The 25165-nt window shown below is 38.7% G+C and overlaps 1 protein-coding gene across 1 annotated transcript in view; it reads left to right on the forward strand.

Moving 5' to 3' along the window:
* The window catches only part of PPFIA2 (PTPRF interacting protein alpha 2), a 728675-nt gene that overhangs the window by 596361 nt on the left and 107149 nt on the right, over positions 1-25165 (forward strand). The window contains exons 20-24 of the mRNA XM_053716934.1: positions 7377-7458; positions 13164-13364; positions 14824-14886; positions 16523-16552; positions 17740-17915. Coding sequence (XP_053572909.1) covers positions 7377-7458; positions 13164-13364; positions 14824-14886; positions 16523-16552; positions 17740-17915 — 552 coding nt within the window. The remainder of the gene's footprint in view (positions 1-7376; positions 7459-13163; positions 13365-14823; positions 14887-16522; positions 16553-17739; positions 17916-25165) is intronic.

A 25165-nucleotide genomic window follows, 5' to 3' on the forward strand; every position in this document is an offset into this window, starting at 1 on the left:
GAGAAACAGCCCCAAAGCATGATGTTGCCACCTCCATGCTTCACAGTAGGTATGGTGTTCTTTGGTTGCAACTCAGCATTCTCTCTCCTCCAAACACAACGAGTTGTGTTTCTACCAAACAGTTCTACTTTGGTTTCATCTGACCATATGAAATTCTCCCAATCCACTTCTGGATCATCCAAATGCTCTCTAGCATACTTCAGACGGGCCTGGACATGTACTTGCTTAAGCAGGGGGACACGTCTGGCACTGCAGGATCTGAGTCCCTGGTGGCGTAGTGTGTTACTGATGGTAGCCTTTGTTACGTTGGTCCCAGCTCTCTGCAGGTCATTCACTAGGTACCCCTGTGTGGTTCTGGGATGTTTGCTCACTGTTCTTGTGATCATTTTGACCCCACGGGGTGAGATCTTGCCTGGAGCCCCAGATCGAGGGAGATTATCAGTGGTCTTGTATGTCTTCCATTTTCTAATTATTGCTCCTACAGTTGATTTCTTCACACCAAGCTGCTTGCCTATTGCAGATTCAGTCTTCCCAGCCTGGTGCAGGTCTACAATTTTATTTCTGTTGTCCTTCGACAGCTCTTTGGTCTTCACCATAGTGGAGTTTGGATCGTGACTGTTTGAGGTTGTGGACAGGTGTCTTTTATACTGATAACAATACTGATAACAAGTTCAAACAGGTGCCATTAATACAGGTAATGAGTGGAGGACAGAGAAGCCTCTTAAAGAAGAAGATACAGGTCTGTGAGAGACAGAAATCTTGCTTGTTTGTAGGTGACCAAATACTTATTTTCCACCATAATATGCAAATAAATTCTTTCCAAATCAGACAATGTGATTGTCTGGATTTGTTTCCACATTTTGTCTCTCATAGTTGAGGTATACCTATAATGAAAATTACAGGCCTCTCTCATCTTCTTAAGTGGGAGAACTTGCACAATTGGTGGCTGACTAAATACTGTATGTGTATATATATATATATATATATTATTATTATTATTATTATCGGTTATTTGTAGAGCGCCAACAGATTCCGCAGCACTATAAACAAAGGGGGAGTACAACAAAACAATTATAGGGTAGAGGGCCCTGCCAAGAGTTGCACTGTTGTACTCAGCTCTTAAGAAGGTGATCTACAAACAGCTGGACTCTTAGGCTTACATGCTAAGAGGGTTCAGGGGATTGCAGTGGAGGAGAGGAACTGGTAATAGGAAAGGTCAGCGTAGGTTGTATGCGTCCCTGAACAGTAGAGTCTTTAGGGAGCACTTGAAGCTTTTAAAACTAGAAGAGAGTCTTGTGGAGCGAGGCAGAGAGTTCCACAAGATGGGAGCCAGTCTGGAGAAGTCCTGTAAACGGGAGTGTGATGAGGTGAAAAGAGAGGAGGAGAGTAGGAGGTCATGAGCAGAGCGAAGGGGACGGGAGGGAGAGTATCTGGAGACAAGGTCTGAGATGTAGGGGGGAGCAGTGCAGTTGAGGGCTTTGTATGTAAGAGTGAGAGTTTTGTGTTTGATCCTAGAGGCAAGAGGAAGCCAGTGAAGGGATTGGCAGAGAGGCGCAGCAGATGAAGAGTGACGTGTAAGGAAGATGAGTCTGGCAGAGGCATTCATTATGGATTGTAAAGGAGCTAGGCGGCAGGTGGGGAGACCAGAGAGGACAGAGTTGCAGTAATCAAGGTGGGAAAGAATGAGAGAGTGGATTAAAATCTTAGTTGTGTCTTGTGTAAGGAAGTGTCTAATTTTAGAGATGTTTTTAAGGTGGAAGCGGCAGGCTGTAGCCAAGGACTGAATGTGAGGAGTGAAGGAAAGATCTGAGTCAAATGTGACCCCGAGACATCGGGCATGCGGGGTAGGGGTAATGATGGAGTTGTCGACAGTTATAGAGATATTGGGGGTGGAGATTTTGGAAGAAGTGGGGAAAATGAGGAGCTCAGTTTTGGAGAGATTTAGCTTGAGGTAGTGAGAGGACATCCAGGAAGAGATGTGAGAAAGACAGTTAGTGACACGGGTTAGCAAGGAAGGAGATAGTTCTGGTGCAGAGAAGTAGATTTGGGTGTCATCGGCATACAAATGATATTGGAAACCGTGGGACTTAATAAGGGAACCTAGTGATGACGTATAGATTGAGAAGAGAAGGGGACCGAGGACAGAGCCTTGCGGTACTCCAACAGAAAGTGGTGACGGGGCAGAGGAGGCCCCAGAGAAGGCTACACTGAAGGTACGGTTTGACAGGTAGGAAGAGAGCCACGAAAGGGCTGTGTCACAGATGCCGAAGGATTGGAGGGTTTGGAGCAAAAGAGGGTGGTCGACAGTGTCAAAGGCTGCGGACAGATCAAGGAGGATAAGCAGAGAGAAGTGGCCTTTTGATTTAGCTGTAAGTAGGTCGTTGGTGACCTTAACAATAGCTGTCTCTGTGGAATGATAGGGACGAAATCCAGATTGCAGCGGGTCAAGAAGGGAGTTTAACGTAAGGAAATGGGATAGGCGTGCATATACTAGTTTTTCGAGAAGCTTTGAAGCAAGAGGGAGGAGGGAAATTGGGCGGTAGTTGGATGGGGAGGTAGGATCAAGGGAAGGTTTTTTGAGGATAGGTGTGACCAGTGCATGTTTCATTGATGAGGGAAATGTACCAGTGCTGAGGGAGAGGTTGAAAATGTGTGTTAGTATAGGGGTAAGGGTAGCAGAGAGAGAGGGGAGCAGCTGTGAGGGGATAGGGTCAAGGGGACAGGTAGTGAGGCGAGAGTGCAGTATAAGTGCTGAAACTTCGTCCTCAGTAACAGGGGAGAATGAACTAAGTTTCAGGTTATGAGGGTTGTGGTTGAGTCAGAGTATTTGAGGGGGGGAGAGAATGGAATTGTGTTGAGAGCTGATTTCATGTCTGATGGAATCAATTTTGTTAATGAAGTGACTGGCAAAGTCTTGAGCTGACAGAGAAGTTGTATTAGGAAGTGGGGGAGGGCGGAGGAGAGTATTGAAAGTGGAGAACAGACGTTTTGGGTTTGAAGAAAGATTAGAGATAAGAGTAGAGAAGTAGTGTTGCTTGTGGAGATTAAGGGCAGAGTAGTAGGAGTTCAAGATGAATTTGTAATGAAGAAAATCAGCTGAACTCCGTGATTTTCTCCAATGTCGTTCAGCAGTACGGGAACATCTGCGTAGGTACCGTGTCAGAGGAGTATGCCAGGGCTGGGGATGAGTGTGTGATTTCCTAGCAGTGGTAAGAGGGGCGAGATTGTCAAGGATGGATATAAGGGTGGAATTATAGTGGCAGATAGATTGTTCAGGGCAGGAAAAGGAGGAGAAGGATGAGAGGAGCGGTTGAAGGGAATTAGCAAGTTGTTGCTGATCTAAAGACCTAATGCTTCTGTGAAGTTTGGTGTGAGGAGTAGAAGGTGGGAGAGTTGTAGGAAGGGATGATATGTTGCAGGTAAGGAGATGGTGGTCAGAAAGAGGAAAAGGGGAGTTTGAGAAGTTTGAGAGAGTGCATCGATAGCTAAAGATCAGGTCAAGGGAGTGACCGTCTTTGTGAGTGGGAGAATCAGTCCATTGTGACAGACCAAAAGAGGAAGTGAGTTGCAGAAGTTGTTTAGCAGATGAGGCAGTGGGATTGTTAAGGGGGATGTTGAAGTCGCCAAGAATGAGGGCAGGGGTGTCTGAGGAAAGGAAATAAGGAAGCCAGGCAGCAAAGTGATCTAAAAATTGAGTTGGGGAGCCAGGGGGGCGGTATATGACTGCAACACATATAGAAAGGGGAGAGAATAACCGAATCATGTGTGCTTCAAATGAAGAAAATGTGAGTGAAGAGAAGGGCTGAATTTGTTGGAAGGTGCACCGAGAGGAAAGTAAAATACTGACACCACCTCCTTGTCTATTGCCAGACCTAGGAGTGTGGCTGAAATGGAGACCCCATGTGACAGTGCAGCAGTGGATGCTGTGTCTGAAGTAGAGAGCCAGGTTTCTGTAAGAGCCAGAAGGTTAAGAGAGTGGGAGATAAAGAGATCATGGATAGAAGTTAACTTGTTGCAAACAGAGCGAGAGTTCCAGAGTGCACAAGTGAAGGGGGAGGGTTTTTTAGATGTAAGAGGAATGCGATTAAGGTTACCAGAGTTTAGTTTATGAAGTCTATTGAAAGGCACACAAGGATGTGAAAGGTTAGGAGGTTGTGAGGGACCAGGATTAGGGGAGATGTCGCCAGCAGCTAGTATGAGCAAGAGGGAGAGTGACATGAGATGAGAAGCAGATTTGCAGTAATGAGACTGTTGTTTAACTGAAGTGCAGGGGGGAGAGAGAGTATTTAGGAATAAGTAGAGTTCATGAGTACAAAAGTAAGGGGAGTATAAGAGAGATGGGCTAATGAACAGTGCAGGTGGAGAGGGAGAAGGAGTAAGTGAGTAATGTAGTTTGTTATAGAGACAAGAGGTAGCAAAAAGGAGTATGAAGATATTGAGCATTATTCTGAAAGTGGGAACCAAGTAAACACATAAGACACAGTGTTACAGCAGCACTTGCAAAAGGATACAATGAGATACATAAAATACAGTATTACAAGAGTACAAGAGTATATATATATATATATATATATATATATATATATATATATATATATTGCAAATTTGGCATCTATAGGACTTTATTATGTAACAATATTATACTACATTTGTTTTAATCCTTTTAAGCAGATCACCATCAATCACAAAGGATTTCAAGCAAGAGCATGCACAAATATGGACAATGTATTATATTTTTTTTTATATCCTTATTTGTTATAAGATCACATTTATTTGTAGAGCTTCCATTTTACAATTACTTTAAAGCTTATATTTTTTTTGTTGTTGTTAAGGCAGCACACTTTTGCTATTACATTCTCAGCAATTAGGTCCAGATACATTCCCAATTCCAAAAAAGTTGGGACAGTATGAAAAATGCAAAAAAAAAAAAAAAAGTCTCATTTGAAAAATCAGTTTACCCTGTACTATATTCCCCAAAGACAAATTGGTAGGATTTTAGGCATTTCACCTTCTACAGTGCACAATATAATTCAAAGATTCAAGGAATCCGGTCAAATCTCGGTGCGTAAAGCGCAAAGCAGAAGTCATACAGCAACACTGTCCAAAAGCTCCGCCCACTTCTCTGGGCTCACTCTCATCTGAGACAGATAGTAGCACATTGGAATTGTGTTTTGTGGTCCGATTAGTCAACATTTGAAATCGTTTTTGGAAAGAACAGCCGTTGTGTTCTCCAGGCCAAAGAGGAAAAGGACCATCCAAGCTGTTATCACTGTCCTCTCCATAAGCCAGCGTCTGTCATGGTATGGGGGTTTGTCAGTGCCCATGGCATGGGTAACTTGCACAACTGTGAGGGCACCATTAATGCAGAAAGATATGTATACATTTTGGAGCAACATATGCTGCCATCCAGACTTGTCTTTTCCATGGACGTCCCTTCATTTTCCAGTAGGACAACGCCAAACCACATTTTGCCGGGATTACAAGCACATGGTTGCCTAAGCATAGAATGCGAGTGCTAGCATGGCCTGCCTGCAGGCCTCACCTGTCCCTGATTAAGAATGTGTGGCGCATTATAAAGCGAAAAATAAGGCAACGAAGGTCTCGTACAGTTGTGTAGCTGAATACATGCATAATGGATGAATAAGGGAAAATTCCGCTTGCTAAACTTGACCAACTGCTGTCTTCAGTGACCAAACGCTTAATAAGTGTTATTAAAAGAAAAGGTGATGTTACAGTCGACTGTCCCAACTTTTTTGGAGTGTGTTGCAGTCTTCAGATTTGAAATGAGTGTATATTTTCAAAAATACATTCAATTCACAAAGTAAAACATCAAATAATGTGTTAATAATGTGTTTTCAATATAGTACAGGGTGAATTGAATTTTCAAATGACAATTTTTTTTTGTGCCGGGAGCGTGCGGGGGCGCGCGTGCGCGCCCGATTACATGGCCACTGACACCAATGAGAAAGGAAGAGGGATGAAAAATAAATAAATATATAAGGATCTGGGAGGGGGTTGGGGTATTGTGGGGGGCTGCTACACTACAGAAAACATTAAAAATGGCCAAAAAAGTGCAAAAAAAACACTTGTTTTTGGGGCAAATTGGGTACTGGCAGACAGCTGCCAGTACCCAAGATGGCGGCAATTAGGTAGGGGAGAGGGTTAGAGAGCTGGGGGGGGGGGGATCATGGAGGTTGGGGCTAAGGCAGGGGTCCATCACAGCTAAAACATTTTAATTTTTTTTATTAAAAAAAAGAAAAACTCCTTTTATTTAGTACTGGCAGACTTTCTGCCAGTACTTAAGATGGCGGGGACAATTGTGGGGTGGGGGAGGGAAGAGAACTGTTTGGGAGGGATCAGGGGGTGGGATGTGTCAGGTGGGAGGCTGATCTCTACCCTAAAGCTAAAATTAACCCTGCAAGCTCCCTACAACCTACCTAATTAACCCCTTCACTGCTGGGCATAATTTACGTGTGGTGCGCAGCAGCATTTAGTGGCCTTCTAATTACCAGAAAGCAATGCCAAAGCCATATAAGTCTGCTATTTCTGAACAAAGGGGATCCCAAAGAAGCATTTACAACCATTTGTGCCTTAATTGCACAAGCTGTTTGTAAATAATTTCAGTGGGAAACCTAAAGTTTGTGACAAAATTTGTGAAAAAGTGAACTTTTTTTTTTATTTAATGACATTTGGCGGTGAAATGGTGGCATGAAATATACCAAAATGGGCCTAGATCAATACTTTGGGTTGTCTTCTAAAAAAAAATATATACATGTCAAGGGATATTCAGGTATTCCTGACAGATATCAGGGTTCCAATGTAACTAGCGCTAATTTTGAAAAAAAGTTGTTTGGAAATAGCAAAGTGCTACTTGTATTTATGGCCCTATAACTTGCAAAAAAAGTAAAGAACATGTAAACATTGGGTATTTCTAAACTCAGGACAAAATTTAGAAACTATTTAGCATAGGTGTTTTTTGGTGATTGTAGATGTGTAACAGATTTTGGGGGTCAAAGTTAGAAAAAGTGTGTTTTTTTCAATTTTTTCCTCATATTTTATATTTTTTTTATAGGAAATTATAAGATATGATGAAAATAATGGTATCCTTAGAAAGTCCATTTAATGGCGAGAAAAACAGTATATAATATGTGTGGGTACAGTAAATGAGTAAGAGGGAAATTACAGCTAAACACAAACACAGCAGAAATGTAAAAATAGCCATTGTCATTAAGGGTAAGAAAATTGAAAAATGGTCCGGTCATTAAGGGGCTAGAGACTCTTGGGTCCTGTTAATCTTTCTTTTTCCATTTTTGCTTTAAGAAGAAATGTATTTTCCCACAGTATTTTAACATGTATTTTGCTCTTTTACTTTGAAGGCACGAGCTTTTGGAAGAGGCCAGAAGGAAGGGTTTGCCATTTGCTCAGTGGGATGGACCAACAGTGGTCTCATGGCTTGAGGTAAGTGCTGAAGAAAACATTCACCATTTTGTAGCCTTAATCTGTAATAAAACAATTCTGAAAATGAATTATAAGGGGAGAATTATAGCATTATAATAATTATGTATAGACACTAATGTTATAATACATTCTTATATATTCTATACGTGTAGGCTTCCCTAACAGGCCACATTTTGTGGATATCTGAACTAAAGCAAAGGTGAAACAATCAGCTGATTAGTAAACATGGTTGTTTTACCTGATCTTACCCAAGGTTATCCAGAAAACGTGGACTGTTGGGGAAGCCTTAGGACAAGTTTGAAAACCAGTGCTCTAGGGGGATAATTTTTATTTATAAACTGTAAACCTGCTAATGCATTATTATTATTATTATCGGTTATTTGTAGAGCGCCAACAGATTCTGCAGCGCTATAAACAAAGGGGAGTACAACAAAACAATTAAAGGGATCAAATGGGTAGAGGGCCCTGCCAAGAGTTGCACTGTTGTAATCCACTCTTAAGAAGGTGATCTACAAACAGCTGGACTCTTAGGCTTACATGCTAAGGGGGTTCAGGGGATAGCAATGGAGGAGTGGAACTGGTATAAAGTAAGGTTAGCATAGGTTGTATGCATCCTTGAACAGTAGAGTCTTTAGGGAGCGCTTGAAGCTTTCAAAACTAGGGGAGAGTCTTGTGGGGCGAGGCAGAGAGTTCCATAAGATGGGAGCCAGTCTGGAGAAGTCCTGTAAACGGGAGTGCGATGAGGTAACCAGAGAGGAGGAGAGTAGGAGGTCATGAGCAGAGCGAAGGGGATGGGAGGGAGAGTATCTGGAGACAAGGTCTGAGATATAGGGGGGAGCAGTGCAGTTGAGGGCTTTGTATGTCAGAGTGAGAATTTTGTGTTTGATCCTAGAGGCAAGAGGAAGCCAGTGAAGGGATTGGCAGAGAGGAGCAGCAGATGAAAAGCGACGTGTAAGGAAGATGAGTCTGGCAGAGGCATTCATTATGGATTGTAAGGGAACTAGGCGGCAGGTGGGGAGACCAGAGAGGACAGAGTTGCAGTAATCAAGGCGGGAAAGAATGAGAGAGTCGATTAAAATCTTAGTTGTGTCTTGTGTAAGGAAGTGTCTAATTTTGAAGATGTTTTTAAGGTGGAAGCGGCAGGCTTTAGCCAAGGACTGAATGTGAGGAGTGAAGGAAAGATCTGAGTCAAATGTGACCCCGAGATATCGGGCATGCGGGGTAGGGGTAATGATGGATTTGTCGACAGTTATAGAGATATTGGGGGTGGAGATTTTGGAAGAAGGGGGGAAAATGAGGAGCTCAGTTTTGGAGAGATTTAGCTTGAGGTAGTGGCAGGACATCCAGGAAGAGATGTGAGAAAGACAGTTAGTGACATGGGTTAGCAAGGAAGGAGATAGGTCTGGTGCAGAGAAGTAGATTTGGGTGTCATTGGCATACAAATGATATTGGAAACCGTTAGTGAGCCTAGTGATGACGTATAGATTGAGAAGAGAAGGGGATCGAGGACAGAGCCTTGCGGTACTCTGACAGAAAGTGGTGACGGGGCAGAAGAGGCCCCAGAGAAGGCTACACTGAAGGTACGGTTTGATAGGTAGGAAGAGAGCCACAAAAGGGCTGTGTCACAGATGCCGAAGGATTGGAGGGTTTGGAGCAAAAGAGGGTGGTCGACAGTGTCAAAGGCTGCGGACAGATCAAGGAGGATAAGCAGAGAAGTGGCCTTTTGATTTTGCTGTAAGTAGGTCGTTGGTGACCTTAACGATAGCTGTCTCTGTGGAGTGATAGAGACGAAATCCAGATTGCAGCGGGTCAAGAAGGGAGTTTAACGTAAGGAAATGGGATAGGCGTGCATATACTAGTTTTTCGAGAAGCTTTGAAGCAAGAGGGAGGAGGGAAATAGGGCGGTAGTTGGATGGGGAGGTAGGATCAAGGGAAGGTTTTTTGAGGATAGGTGTGACCAGTGCATGTTTCATTGTTGAGGGAAATGTACCAGTGCTGAGGGAGAGGTTGAAAATGTGTGTTAGTATAGGGGTAAGGGTAGCAGAGAGGGAGGGGAGTAGCTGTGAGGGGATAGGGTCAAGGGGACAGGTAGTGAGGTGAGAGCGCAGTATAAGTGCCAAAACTTCTTCCTCAGTAACAGGGGAGAATGAACTAAGTTTCAGGTTATGAGGATTGTGGGTTAGTGAGAGTATTTGAGGGGGGGAGTAAATGGAATTATGTTGAGAGCTGATTTCATGTCTGATAGAGTCAATTTTGCTAGTGAAGTGACTGGCAAAGTCTTGAGCTGACAGAGAAGTTGTATTAGGAAGTGGGGGAGGGCGGAGGAGAGTATTGAAAGTGGAGAACAGACGTTTTGAGTTTGAAGAAAGATTAGAGATAAGAGTAGAGAAGTAGTTTTGCTTGTGGAGATTAAGGGCAGAATAGTAGGAGTTCAAGATGAATTTGTAATGAAGAAAATCAGCTGAACTCCGTGATTTTCTCCAATGCCGTTCAGCAGTACGGGAACATCTGCGTAGGTGCCGTGTCAGAGGAGTATGCCAGGGCTGGGGATGAGTGTGTGATTTCCGAGCAATGGTAAGAGGGGCGAGATTGTCAAGGGCGGATATAAGGGTGGAATTATAGTGGCAGATAGATTGTTCAGGGCAGGAAAAGGAGGAGAAGGATGAGAGGAGCGGTTTAAGGGAATTAGCAAGTTGTTGCTGATCTAAAGACATAATGCTTCTGTGAAGTTTGGTGTGAGGAGTAGAAGGAGGGAGAGTTGTAGGAAGGGATGATATGTTGCAAGTAAGGAGATGGTGGTCAGAAAGAGGAAAAGGGGAGTTTTGAGAGAGTGCATCGATAGCTAAAGATCAGGTCAAGAGAGTGACCGTCTTTGTGAGTGGGAGAATCAGTCCATTGTGACAGACCGAAAGAGGAAGTGAGTTGCAGAAGTTGTTTAGCAGATGAGGCAGTGGGATTGTGAAGGGGGATGTTGAAGTCGCCAAGAATGAGGGCAGGGGTGTCTGAGGAAAGGAAATAGGGTAGCCAGGCAGCCAAGTGATCTAGAAATTGAGTTGAGGAGCCAGGGGGTCGGTATATGACTGCAACACGTACAGAGAGAGGGGAGAATAAGCGAATCATGTGAGTTTCGAATGAGGGAAAAGTGAGGGAGGAGATAGGATGTATTTGTTGAAAGGTGCAACGAGAGGAAAGTAAAATACCTACACCACCTCCTTGTCTGTTACCAGACCTAGGAGTGTGGCTGAAGTGGAGACCCCCATGTGACAGAGCAGCAGTGGATGCTGTGTCTAGGGGAGAGAGCCAGGTTTCTGTTAGGGCCAGAAGGTTGAGGGAGTGGGAGATGAAGAGGTCATGTATAGAAGTGAGCTTGTTGCAAACAGAGCGAGAGTTCCAGAGTGCACAAGTGAAAGGGGTAGTGGCTTTAGATACAAGAGGAATGTGAGTAAGGTGTGCAGAGTTTTGTTTTCTGAGTCTGTGGGATGGTACACATGGATGTGCACGGCTTGTCAGTGATTGGGGACCAGGATTAGGGGAGATGTCACCAGCAGTAAATAGAAGCAAGATGGAGAGTGACATGAGATGAGATACAGATTTGCAGTAGTGAGACTGCTTTTGAGATGAGCTGCAGGGGGGAGAGAGAGTGTTTAGGAATAGGTAAAGTTCATGAGTACAAAAGTAAGGTGAGTTTAAGAGACATGGGCTAATGAACAGTGCATTAATGCAAATCACTTAGCGTACCATGTCACTGTAATGCCTACAAAATCACTGTTGGTATTTAAATGGGACTTAACCACTATAACCATATTGTAAAAACATTTAAAAATGGGTTATTCCATTTTGATATTGTAAGAGCTGTGACAAAATAAATGGTAGAAATCCTTTGTTAAATATATTTACTAGTTCTCATACTCTCAATATGGATTCATTTATCAATATTTGTAAGTTTAGCTTGAGTTTGCCAATTTAGGGCCAGATTATGAGTGGAGCAGTATTTATCAATCCTGGTCGCACGTTAACTATGCTAGAAGTGAGATTTTTGTGCGCGTTGCTCACGTGCTAACCTGGTACACGCAAAAAGCCTTAAAGTGAATGTAAAGTCAAGCTCAATGCTAAACACTGCTTAAACGCTGACCTTAAAATACTGCCACTTTAATTCATAATTTTTTCAGCAAACCTCTAATTAACTATTATTTGAGCTTTATTTCATAACGATCGTCATCTCAATCCTCCGCCCGCCATCTTGGATTAATGATTGACATTGTAGGCTCGCTTGTGTCATCCAATAATCCGATCAACCACGGGGGGACCAAACCCCTTTCGGCTACGTCACGCGTATGTAATGCGCCTGTGTTTGGAAGCCGTCACACAGAGCTCTCACGCACCTTCACATTTAGCGCATGCGCTATTACACTTAGTCATTTTAGAAGCAATTTTCAGAGCGCTTGGTAAGTACGCAACGCATGCGCTGTGTATAGCAAAGCCGGGAGCGCGCATTGACTCTACGTATACAGTGGGTGGGACTGCTGTATACGTTACATGGGATTAAATCCGGAAGTTGCGGGTGAGAGGAGCTGCTAACTAAAACGGAGCAAATTTGGTAATGAAAATATAACCTTTATTTTGTTTGTTTTTTAAAAATAAAGTGGCGGTTTTCTTTATTAACTTGAAAGCAATATTAAAATTGGTTAGAATAAGACAAAATTGACATTCACTTTAATTAGAATATTGCGACCGCATTAATGTATTCCTCCATAGAAGTCAATAGAGCAAAATAAAGTGGAAAAAACCTAACACCCTACGCGCGCGGAAACCTAATCGCATATTCTCAAGTGCGTTAACCCAACATAAAAATATGAATATTGCACATTCCAATGTTCTTCACATAGCAGAATATATTCTCATGGTATTTTGATACAATATATATCTATACCTAAATATATGTATGATTATATATAGGATTAGATATATACAGATATATATGTGTATATATGTATATATATGTATATATGTATATATATATATATATATATATGACTATCTATTTATAAATACTTAGAACATAGTCTATCTGCAGAACATTGGAATGTGAAATATTTACAGTAAATACACAGTATAATGCATTAAATATGAATATTGCATAAATATGTTTTCATCTACTTGACTGCAAAGGGCTCCAATGCACTTATATATAAATGTCTATATATGTGTACATATGCGTTTCTATGTGTATATTTGTCTGTAAATACATAAATACACATATAAATACATATGTACATATATGTACACACATATATATAACACCTTAAAACTCATGTCTTTGAGCCCTTATAACTTTTTTGTGCAATATTTTTTTTAAATCATTTTTATTAGACAGTGTTTTTATGAGTGTAATTGTACTTTAGAATGTATTTTTGATGTGTTTTGTTTCATAAAACAGTTAACCAGAGCTCTGAGGTTGTGCTATCCCGACACACGTTAAATTCAATTGAGCCCAAGCGATTGCGTTTACTTTCAACTTGTATTACAAGCACTACATCTGATGCGATAAACTCGATATTGCTCATGTATCACTGTTAGCGTTCCACTCTTAATCTAACCCATAATTGCTTATGTATCTTGCATAAAAAATATTGGATTATTAAATTTTAACTGAGCTTTAAAAAGTTTCTAAAATAAAGTATGCTGCGTCTCTCTTTTTTCTTAAGCTGTGGCTGGGAATGCCAGCTTGGTATGTTGCTGCATGTCGTGCCAATGTTAAAAGTGGAGCCATTATGTCTGCTTTATCTGATACTGAAATTCAAAGAGAAATTGGTATCAGCAATCCCCTACATCGTTTAAAGCTGCGGCTAGCAATACAGGAAATGGTCTCACTTACAAGTCCATCGGCCCCGCCAACATCACGAACAGTGAGTTTGATGCATCTTTCTTAATACTCATTTTGACTGTGTATTAAATAGGGTGGAATTTACTTTTTTTGGTTGAAGTGTAGATGCATTAAAATGAAAATACAAATATGGTAATATTTTTTATCAGCACTAATGAGATATTTGGGTCATATTTGTTTGTAGACCTTTTAGAAGCAATATTTTTTCATAAATGTGGCTTTCTAAATCCTTTTTTTGGACTAAAAAAAAATTAAGACTGGGCCTATAAGGTATTTTAAACTTTAGATCACTAATTATTTAACAAAAGAAACTTCTGTATAATTGTCAGCTGGGTCCTTACATATGAGCTATATATTTAATGCCACCTACTATGGAAATTATATGTACGTATAGTCATATAATAAAATAGTGGTTGATCATTACTATGATACATTTTTATTTTGGAAATTAAATTCTGCAATATATAGAAGAATATTAACAAAGATATTCATACAACACTTACCTAGACCAGGAATTTCCAACTCTAATTCTCAGTAGACAATGTTTCTCTTCATAATTAATAATAAGGTTATTTATTGACTTGCTATCCTGGAAAAGTTACAGTGCTCAAGAGTATCTGTTTTTGGCAACCTCTGTCCTATTTATGTAATATAATAGCCCCCAAAACATAGAATATAAGTCTCTATGCAACACTCACTATTATTATGTGGAAAGGTGTCCAAACATAACCCACTTGAATACTGCTTTTTTGTGATCAATCACACATTGAAATAATACACAACAGACTTTTGAATTAAGGCAGATATTAGAAAATGTACTATTGTCTCGAGATCCCTAAAGTTACATTTTATCCTGCAGCTATGGGCATGGGTGGGGAGGGGTAAGAGGGAGAAAATGCCTCCCCCATATTTATGTGGTTTATTACAAGAATTAGCACCTACATTAGTCACTTTTTGAAGGCAATACAATGAGCCAGCATTCTCAAAATGATCATATTTTTTTAAGGGCACTTTGTTGTTATTATTTTTTCTAACTAACACTTCCCCCTGTAGAATGTTTCAATTGATCTGATTTTGTTTGGGACACTAGATTTTTTTAAGCCCCACCCCTGAGTAAAACATTCTGTAGAGTCACATGCCTACACCAGAAGCATTCCTTAGCTTTTGCCATTCAATCATAACTTGAACAGGAGCATTTTTTGTCTGAAATTCATTTGCTGCAAGATAGCATATTTATTTTCAGACATTATTCATGCAATGAAAAGTTTTTTTTTAATGTTTACAAAATGCTGGTAACATAATGAAACAAGTGCTGGAGTATTTAGTGGGTACTTGTGACTTCCGAGAGTGTTGTCGCTGGGGCATATGTCTGCTGATTTTGATGCTCTCACACTGTTGACTTACAGTGGTGCTGCCTTTCTTCTTTAACGCTGCTTGCCTAATGTGGATTTTGCCTGCTGTCCTCTGGATTCTGTCATTAGCCATCAGGTAATGTGTGGTTGACCCATGAGGAAATGGAAACGCTTGCTGCTCCTACGAAAACGGTTAGTTCTTTCTATTTTGTACTTAGAGCAAAACAAATGTTTAAAAGATTATGAATTGTCCCTTAATTGAAAACTGTATATGTTTGACCAAGGCAACATTTTCACAGGGTCCAAATCCTATCTTACATTATGATGAGCATCGGTCAAATTAAAAATGCAATCGTTTGCATTTGCACATTCATTTATAAGCATTCACAACAAACCGAATTCACACTCCCTAAATTCATCCATGTATCTGACAGCAAAATAGGGTCATATGAAATTAAAATTGGATAAGATAATAGATTGTTTATATTTAGTTATCAGTGCATATGGAAACTAAAGGGACACAAAACCCAAATTGTTTATTTCATGATTCAGATAGAGCATGTCATTTTAAGCAACTTTCTAATTTACTCCTATTATCCCATTCTCTTTGTTTTCTTGCTATCTTTATTTGAAAAAGCAGAAATATAAGCTAAGGATCAGGAAGCGCTACCCAGGTTCTGAACTAAAAATGGGCCGGCACCTAAGCTTACATTCCTGCTTTTTAAATAAAGATAGCAAGAAAACTAAGAAAAAATTATAAAAGGAATACATTAGAAAGTTGCTTAAAATTGCATGATCTAGCTGGATCATGAAAGAAAAAATTTGGGTTTAGTGTCCCCTTAAGTGAACTTATTAAATGTATTTTTGCTGTTTAAATGTAATTTAAACTAATACAGGTGTGTCAGTTGTGTAGTTCCTATTAATGCTTGTTGTAGGTACTTATAATTGATACTTACTGGCTGATATGTACAATGAGCATTTGTACCTAGAAGTCAAGGACCATTAGTAAGGAGTACATAACTGGCATTGCTGTGTTGTTTCAATTAACATATAAACCACTTTTACTTCACATTTATTCATGCAAAAAACAAGTAAATAAATAATCAGTATGTTTAAATGTTGCTCTTTCATGGACACTAGACACCTTTTTCATTACAATCTCCCTTTAATAGTTCAAATGTGAAAAAATAACATTTCCATCACCACCTCTGGTGAATACTTTTCTACCTATCTACCAGTCAATGTGCAAAGGAATACTATAGCATTTATATTATACATTCATTATTTAAGCATGGGGTTAAGGGACAGTAAACTTAAAGCTAACCCTTCATTATTTGGATAGACCATGTAATTGTAAACAGCTTTCAATGATCTAATTTGTTTTGCACTTTTGGTATCCTTTGTTGAAGAGATACCTCTCAGGAGCAGGAATGCAGTACTGGGAGCTAGCAGGTATTTGGTGGCTGCACATATCTGCCTATTGTCATTGGCTCACCAAATGTGTTCAGCCTGCAACCCTTAGTATACTTTTCACCAAATATACCAAGAGAATGAAGCAAATCTGGTAAAATAAGTAAATGGGAAAGTTGTTTAAAACTTTGTGTTATATCTAAACTATAAAAGTTTAACTTTGACTTTACTGTCTTCTAAGGGTTAGATGTTTGTGTATAATAGCTTAATAAAATGTATAAACCTAAATGTATCTATCTGTCTATCCCATATATCCTTTGTATGTGCATAATCAATGTATAACCTGACATATTGTATTTTTTTGTCTTTTCATCTGACATTGCTCTGCTGCAATAATGTTTGTCTGATGATAACACAGAAAGAGTCTGAAGAGGGAAGCTGGGCACAGGTACGATTTATATTTTAATACTGTAAACAGTTTCCTGCAAGTGCTTCCAGTCAACACAATAGGATCCGTTACTCTCATGCGTTTCTTGTGTTTGTGTTGTATTTTAAGGTGCACAAGAGAAGTTATCTGCTTTGCCTCTGAAATAATTTTTTTTTCTAAAAATAACCAGTTGCAGCTTATTGTGTAAGGCATAATCCACACGTACCCCTTGTGTCATACGCAATAATGTCCACAGCTGCCTAATAACAGTGTTGTCTTTGAACTGTAATCCAACAGGGAACAAAAAAAACCTTTAACAAAGACTTGATATTGTAGATAACACGGGCAAAAAAAAAAAAGGATAAACTACAAATACATTAATTGTAGCTTTATTTGTGTGTGTGTCTATATATTTACATATATATATATACACACTTGCAAAAGACATACATGTATAATAGTGTATAATAAAATACACCTTTTTAGGCAACATTATAGAAGGCTACCTACAGAACTCTTAAAAGAACAATTAAAGCCAAAAGAAGAGAAGTAGGAAATTCTTCCAAATATTTTGAATATTAAACCTGCATTTAGCGTTTTGACATAAACATCTAGAAAATGTGTATATTTCAAAAGCAACAGTACAAAACATCATGCTGTTTATGTTTAGTTTACAACATTTAATTTACCATTTGGTAAGTAGCATATAATCTCCGGTTAAAATAAATTAACATGCACGTGTTGTTTATGAAATAGTGATTCCTAAATTAAACAACAGCAAGATTAGGATTTAACCATGAATTGTTTAGACTAGTATTTCTCAGCTTTAATCCTAGACACCCAAAGAGACTGGTATTTATTGAAATCCTCAGCCTTGTGTCATAGTATGTCAATCAAACTGATTTTCAATCTGACGCATAGAGATTTATTAATGCTAATCTGCTGGAGTTTTCTCAGGAGAGTATATAGGAACCACAAGTCTAGGAAGTCAGTGAGATACAGAAAAGGGTATATTCTTTGTAGCAAAATATAATTAAGATTTTGGAGAGCAATTTGTGATTTAATAATTAAGTAGTGTTGCCAACATTTTCTATTCTACTATATTCAAAAGCTTGTGTATAATACATCTGTTTCAGGTAAATTTGTATAAAAATATTTGTATTCATGCTTTTTCGATATTAATACATTTTGGTACATCTCATCTGCAGACATTGGCTTATGGTGACATGAACCATGAATGGATCGGTAACGAATGGCTCCCAAGTTTGGGTTTACCTCAGTACAGAAGCTACTTCATGGAATGCCTGGTAGATGCTAGAATGTTGGACCATTTAACAAAAAAAGATCTCAGAGTGCACTTAAAAATGGTGGATAGCTTTCATCGGTACGTTTGTGTTATGGGTGTTATGTTTAGCTTATATGCAGCTCTATGATTTATTTCTATTGCACTTGTTTCCTGTTTGGCATTTCCTGAATTGTAAGCTTGCAAACGGAGTCATGGCTTCTGTACACTAATGCCTTGTACTGTCATTATTTACACCACATGAAACAGTTTGTTTCATTGTCCTATCATTTTGATGATCATTTGGATGTAAAATATTTTTTCATGATTTAAGAGAACATTCAAAATGTTCAGAATCTGCTAATGTGTTGACACCATTGCTGCATTAATTAGTGCGCTAATTATATATATGCCACATCACATATGCTAACAATATTTGTCCAGATAGTATACTATGGGGTAGATTTATCAAGAGTTAAATGTGCCTATCAATTGCAGGCTCTCTCATTTTAGCCAACAAACTGATATTTGTGATGCGGTGGTTCAAACCGCTACCACCAAAACACTTTCTGACAACGTACAGTTGGTGGATGAAAATCACACTCGATTGATTAGACCAGGTGATTGACAAGTCCTGCTCTTGCACAATTGGTTGCGTGAGGACAAGGGGTTAAACTGCGTTAGTGGACACTCTTGCAATGCTAAATATGAAGAATGAATGTGCCCCACAATTTGCAATCTCAGTCACGCAGGTCCACTACATGTGAACCTTGTCTGTCTGCACAATAATAAATCTACAGTATTCCTTTATATTTAATCTCTAATCTATAATGGCTGTTTCCCAGTATCTGCTTAAACAATGAGCCCAGCTATGCAGTTTTCTGTAGTATCATTACTTCTCACTTAGGACAAGAAAACTAATATTTTCATGATTCAGATAAAGCATACATTTTTTTTTAAAGTTTCCTATTTTCTATGACTTTCATATTTGCTTATTTCTTATTGCATTCTTTGTTGAACAGCATATTTTGGTAAGTAGTGTGTCTTGAGAGCTATATTATAGCAGTTCTGCAAAAAAGGCTTTTGAGCACTAGATGGCGGCAGTGAGACATGTGTACTGACAAAAAAATTGTTTCGTCCAAAAGAATCATTTTGGATTATTTTAAATGCTCAGATCAGCTGAATTTTGGCCATGCAGGCATTTGGATTCGGATTTGTTACCATTTTTCCAAAGGGAATAGGTAATATAGACAATTAATATTAACAAAAATATTAAAATTATAGTATTTGAAGAATTAAATAAACCTATTTTCAATGTTAAAAGAACATACAACTCTGTCTGACTAAAATCCAACATTTAGTGCCTGACCGGCTGTCCCTAACTTCAGTCATTAGTAATATTATGGCAGGATTGGACAGGGGACGTTGAACAAATGGATGGTTGTTACATCATTACAAACAAAGAAGCTTATTAATAAAATAATATAGATCATTCCCTCTATTCCTGCCCCTTTTTTGGTGGCAAACGGCACAAACGAATGAACAAATCAACTTCATTAAGCGATCATTTATTTTTTGTCCATTTGTCCAGTAATGCATTTGGCTATTCGTATATCAAACCTCTTGACGAATCAGCAAAATGAGTCTGAAATTCTGAATTAGTATTCATCCAAAGCCCGAGAGCATATCTAGTGGCAGTTTTTGTATAATGTAGATAAACGCATTCTTACAAAACTGCTGCCATATAGTAAAATGTGCACACCCCTAATCCTCTCCACCTGCTTTACATCAAAGGAAAAAGAACAAGTAAATTTGATAATCATCAATCATGAAAGCAACATTTGGAGATGTCCCTTTATATACAAACTATACAATTATTTAATAGGAATAAAAAAATACCAGCATGCTTTGTGGACATTTGGTGGGTGGCCATAACTCAGAATGAGCCCTCTGGAGGGGAGAACAGCAGATACAGAGTACTCTGCAACCTTTCCTAAATCAAACCCTCTTTCACTGGACTTTTTTTTTTAGGAAATATATTGTTTGTTTTATATCCATAAATTTACATATAAGACCCTTAAGGCTTTTAAAATATTTATCTGCTGCCCCCATGTGTTAGGAATTTGGCCATCTTTAGCCTTTATTGTACTGAGAAAGGGATCAAAAAATAAATGATAAGTATTATAGTTTATTTTGAATATGTTCAAATAGTAGGATCAATGATAAAATATTTTTAGTACAATCTATATTTAGCAGAGCTCATATACTTCTCTTTCTCAGGCATACATAGATATACACAATAGGTTTTTACTTTGACTGTTCTCTTTATTAAAGGGATATGAAACCCATTTTTTGATTCTTTCATGATTCAGATAGAAGTAAATTGGAAAGCAGTTTAAAATTGTATGCTCTATGATCTAATTTGCTTTGCTCTATTGGTATCCTTTGTTGAAAAGCATACATAGGTACAATCAGGAACTAGGAGCTAGCTGCTGATTGGTGGCTGCACATATATGCCTCTTTTCATTGGCTTAACTATTGTAGTCATCTAGCTCACATCAGTGCATTGTTGCTACTTCAATAAAGGATACCAAGATAATTAAACAAAATTGATGATAGAATTAAATTGGAAAAAAATGGGTTGAAAACATTGAACATTGAAACAGCCAATAGAATGCGAGCTCAATCCTATTGGCTGATTGCATCAGCCAATAGGATTTTTTCTACTTTAATTCCGATTGGCTGATAGAATTCTATCAGCTAATTGGAATCTAAGGGACGCCATCTTGGATGACGTCACTTAAAGGAACCGTCATTCAGTAAGAAGCCGTCGTTTGAAGCGGATGCTCCACGCCGGATGTCTTGAAGATGGACTCGCTCCACGTCGGATGGATGAAGATAGAAGATGCCGTCTGGATGAAGACTTCTGCCCGTCTGAAGGACGACTTCTCCCGGCTTCGTTGAGGACTTCAGCCCGGTTGGATGAAGACTTCTGCCGCTTTTTAGAGGATGGATGTCCGGTCTTTAGAACAGTAAGTCGATCTTCAGGGGTTAGTGTTAGGTTTTTTTAAGGGTGTATTGGGTGGGTTTTAATTTTTAGATTAGGGTTTGGGCTGCAAAAGAGCTAACTGCCCTTTTAAGGGCAATGCCCATCCAAATGCCCTTTTCAGGGCAATGGGGAGCTTAGGTTTTTTTAGATAGTATTTTATTTGGGGGGTTGGTTGTTTGGGTGGTGGGTTTTACTGTTGGGGGGGGTTGGTTGTATTTTTTTTTACAGGTAAAAGAGCTGATTACTTTGGGGAAATGCCCCGCAAAAGTCCCTTTTAAGGGCTATTGGTAGTTTAGTTTAGGCTAGGGGTTTTTTATTTTGGGGGGGGCTTTTTTTATTTTGATAGGGCTATTAGATTAGGTGTAATTAGTTTAAAGATCTTGTAATTTGTTTTTTATTTTCAGTAATTTAGTGTTTGTTTTTTTGTACTTTAGCTAATTTAATTTAATTTATTTAATTGTTGTTAACGTAGTTAATTTATTTCATTATAGTGTAGTGTAAGGTGTTATTGTAACTTAGGTTAGGTTTTATTTTACAGGTACCTTTGTATTTATTTTACCTAGGTAGTTATTAAATAGTTAATAATTATTTAACTATTCTACCTTGTTAAAATAAATACAAACTTGCCTGTAAAATAAAAATAAACCGGAAGCTAGATACAATGTAACTATTAGTTATATTGTAGCTAGCTTAGGGTTTATTTTATAGGTAAGTATTCAGTTTTAAATAGGAATAATTTAGTTAAAGGGACAGTATTCACTCATTTTCATATAACTGCATGTAATAGACACTACTATAAAGAATAAGATGCACAGATACTGATATAAAAATCCAGTATAAAACTGTTTAAAAACTTATTTAGAAGCTGTCAGTTTGGCTCTGTTGAAAAGGTAGCTGGAAAGCTCACTGCAAGTGGCAAATAAGACACGTCCCCCCTCCCCCTTCTTTTGCATATGAAAAGACCCTTTACACAAACAGGAGCAAGCTGGAGAAGGTAGCTGACAGTATTCACATAAAACTTTGGGGCTTGGTTAGGAGTCTGAAAATCAGAGCAATGTTATTTAATAAGCAAAACTATACATTTATTTAAAAAAAAACTTTATGGGCTATATAAATAGATCATCTACAAAACATTTATGCAAAGAAAAAAATGAGTGTATAATGTCCCTTTAATGATAGTAATTTTATTTAGATTTATTTAAATTATATTTAAGTTAGGGGGTAATAGGGTTAGGGTTCGACTTAGGTTTAGGGGTTAATAAAAAAATAGTATAGTGGGGCGACGTTGGGGGCGGCAGATTAGGGGTTAATAAATGTAGGTAGGTGGCGGCGATATTAGGGACGGCAGATTAGGGGTTAATAATATTTAACTAGTGTTTGTGAGGCGGGAGTGCGGTGGTTTAGGGGTTAATATGTTTATTATAGTTGCGGCGATGTTCGGAGCGGCAGATTAGGGGTTAAAACATTTATTTTAGTGTTTGCAATGCGGGAGGGCCTCGGTTTAGGGGTTAATAGGTAGTTTATGGGTGTTTACTTTTTAGCACTTTTGAGTTTTGTGCTACAGCGTTGTACCATAAAACTCTTAACTACTGACTTTTAAATGCGTTAGGACTCTTGACAGGGTAGGGTGTACCGCTCACTTTTTGGCCTCCCAGGACAGACTCGTAATATGGCGCTATGGAAGTCCCATAGAAAAAAGACTTTACAAAGTTTACGTCAGTCGTTTTGCGTTAAGGCCAAAAAAGTGTGTGGTGACCCTAAACCTTCAAGACTCGAAATACCAGCGGTAGTAAAAAGCAGCGTTAGGACCTGTTAACGCTGCTTTTTTACCCTAACGCAAAACTCGTAATCTAGCCGTATGTTAGCTAAATGTAAAAGGTCTCCTATGCCTCAATGCAGTAAAAATACAGAACAGAAAAAAAGTAGGGGGCAGCTAAAGAGGTAAAACTATTGATTTGTATGTTACTGGCAGCCAAGGGGTAAAATGACTGCTCAGTTACGGAAATTATACATGTGGGATAAAGAGTGGGCGCCTAGGTAGAGCTTTTTGGATGGGGCATTGTATGACCCCAGCTACCATTGTGCCCAGTCACCAAAAAATTGTCTAGTATTTTTGTGGAGGACAGCTGGCAACCCTAATGGAGACAGGGTTTTCAGCATCTTAAGTAGTTTTAGTTTTCTTTGGGCATGTTTCCTGAACATATTTAGGTATCAAAATGTTCTTTCATATTATTTAAGAATAAATTATGACAGTATAGCTGTTTTATATGAGATGTTTTATTATCTAAAATCTCCTAAACCAGTAATGGTGCTTATAATGATTATGTGTTTGTTGAACAATTACTATGTATGCCTTTAAAATATTAAGAATTAATTTAAACAAAGACTGGCACTTTATGATACTGGACATACACAAAGATAGTTGCATATACAAGGATGATAGACTTGGTAAAAAAACAAAAATCAACGTATTATACATCTACATAATGCTGCCATCTGCTGGTCGAACATAGTATTGTCACGCCTTATTCAACAACCCCATTCTACTGGTAACAAAGTGGTCGATCACAACCTTTAGAAAATTGATAATTTAACTTCAGAATTTACCATTAACATCTGTAGGGATTTTTGTAAAAAAATAATTTGATACATTTTTATAAACAATTGTGATCAACACCATAGTTTGAACAACCGATATTACTTTTTATGATACATGAAATCGTTATTCAATCTAGTGTGAATGCCTATAATTCATCTCCCACGATGAATTCCTCAATATTCATCACCTATTGGCAAAATTAATACAGCATGTAGATGATTTACCAAGTCTCTACTAAATATAAACCCAATAATTATTATATTCATTCATTCCATAAGGAAAAAAACAGTATCTAGTAAGAATACACAATTTGGTTCTTTCTGTAACAGAATTCTTTCTACACCCTACACCCCCCCCCAATTCCGCATTTGACTTGTTCAAGACCCCAGCACTTTAAAGCCTTAACATTGCCATTTCTCTAGGAAATGTGTGGTGACTGAGGTTATCTTTTTGCCCTTATCAAGAACTTTTCTGGCAATGTTTTGTAATTCTTGTGCCCAAGCTTCTTGTAGTCATACCATTATTAAATATGTTGCAGCTGCAGCTTAAAGGGACAGTCTAGGCCAAAATAAACTTTCTCCAACATTGGTGTGTCCGGTCCACGGCGTCATCCTTACTTGTGGGAATATCTCTTCCCCAACAGGAAATGGCAAAGAGTCCCAGCAAAGCTGGCCATATAGTCCCTCCTAGGCTCCGCCCACCCCAGTCATTCTCTTTGCCGTTGCACAGGCAACATCTCCACGGAGATGGTTAAGAGTTTTTTGGTGTTTAAATGTAGTTTTTTATTCTTCTATCAAGTGTTTGTTATTTTAAAATAGTGCTGGTATGTACTATTTACTCTGAAACAGAAAAGGATGAAGATTTCTGTTTGTGAGAGGAAGATGATTTTAGCAGACAGTAACTAAAATCGATTGCTGTTTCCACATAGGACTGTTGAGATGAAGTTACTTCAGTTGGGGGAAACAGTTAGCAGACTTTTCTGCTTAAGGTATGACTAGCCATATTTCTAACAAGACCATGTAATGCTGGAAGGCTGTCATTTCCCCTCATGGGGACCGGTAAGCCATTTTCTTAGTCAAGCAAACAGAATAAAGGGCTTAATATGGGCTATAAAACTGGTAGACACTTTATGGGCTAAATCGATTGCTTTATTCAGGCATTTTATTCATGTTTATGCTGATAATTCACATTTATAAACTTGGGGAACGTTTTTTAACGGCAGGCACTATGTTAGACACCTTTTCCAGTCAGGGAGGGCCTTCCCAGTTGTAGGCTGAGCCTCATTTTCGCGCCATTACTGCGCAGTTGTTTTTGAGAGCAAGACATGCAGATGCATGTGTGAGGATCTGAAAGTAGCTGGAAAAGTTTCTAGAAGGCGTCACTTGGTATCGTATTCCCCTCTGGGCTTGGTTAGGTCACAGCAAAGGCTATAGCTGGGACTGTATAGGGGTTAAATTTGTAAACGGCTCTGGTTCCGTTATTTTAAGGGTTAAAGCTCTGAAAATTGGTGTGCAATACTCTTAATGCTTTAAGACACTGTGGTGAAATTTTGGTAATTTTTGAACAATTCCTTCATACTTTTTCACATATTCAGTAATAAAGTGTTTTCTGTTTAAAATTTAAAGAGACAGTAACGGTTTTGTTTTAAAACGTTTTTTGTGCTTTATTGACAAGTTTAAGCCTGTTTAACATGTCTGTGCCTTC

Source organism: Bombina bombina, chromosome 6, assembly GCF_027579735.1.
Source record: "Bombina bombina isolate aBomBom1 chromosome 6, aBomBom1.pri, whole genome shotgun sequence".
In the NCBI taxonomy this organism is placed as follows: Eukaryota; Metazoa; Chordata; class Amphibia; order Anura; family Bombinatoridae; genus Bombina; species Bombina bombina.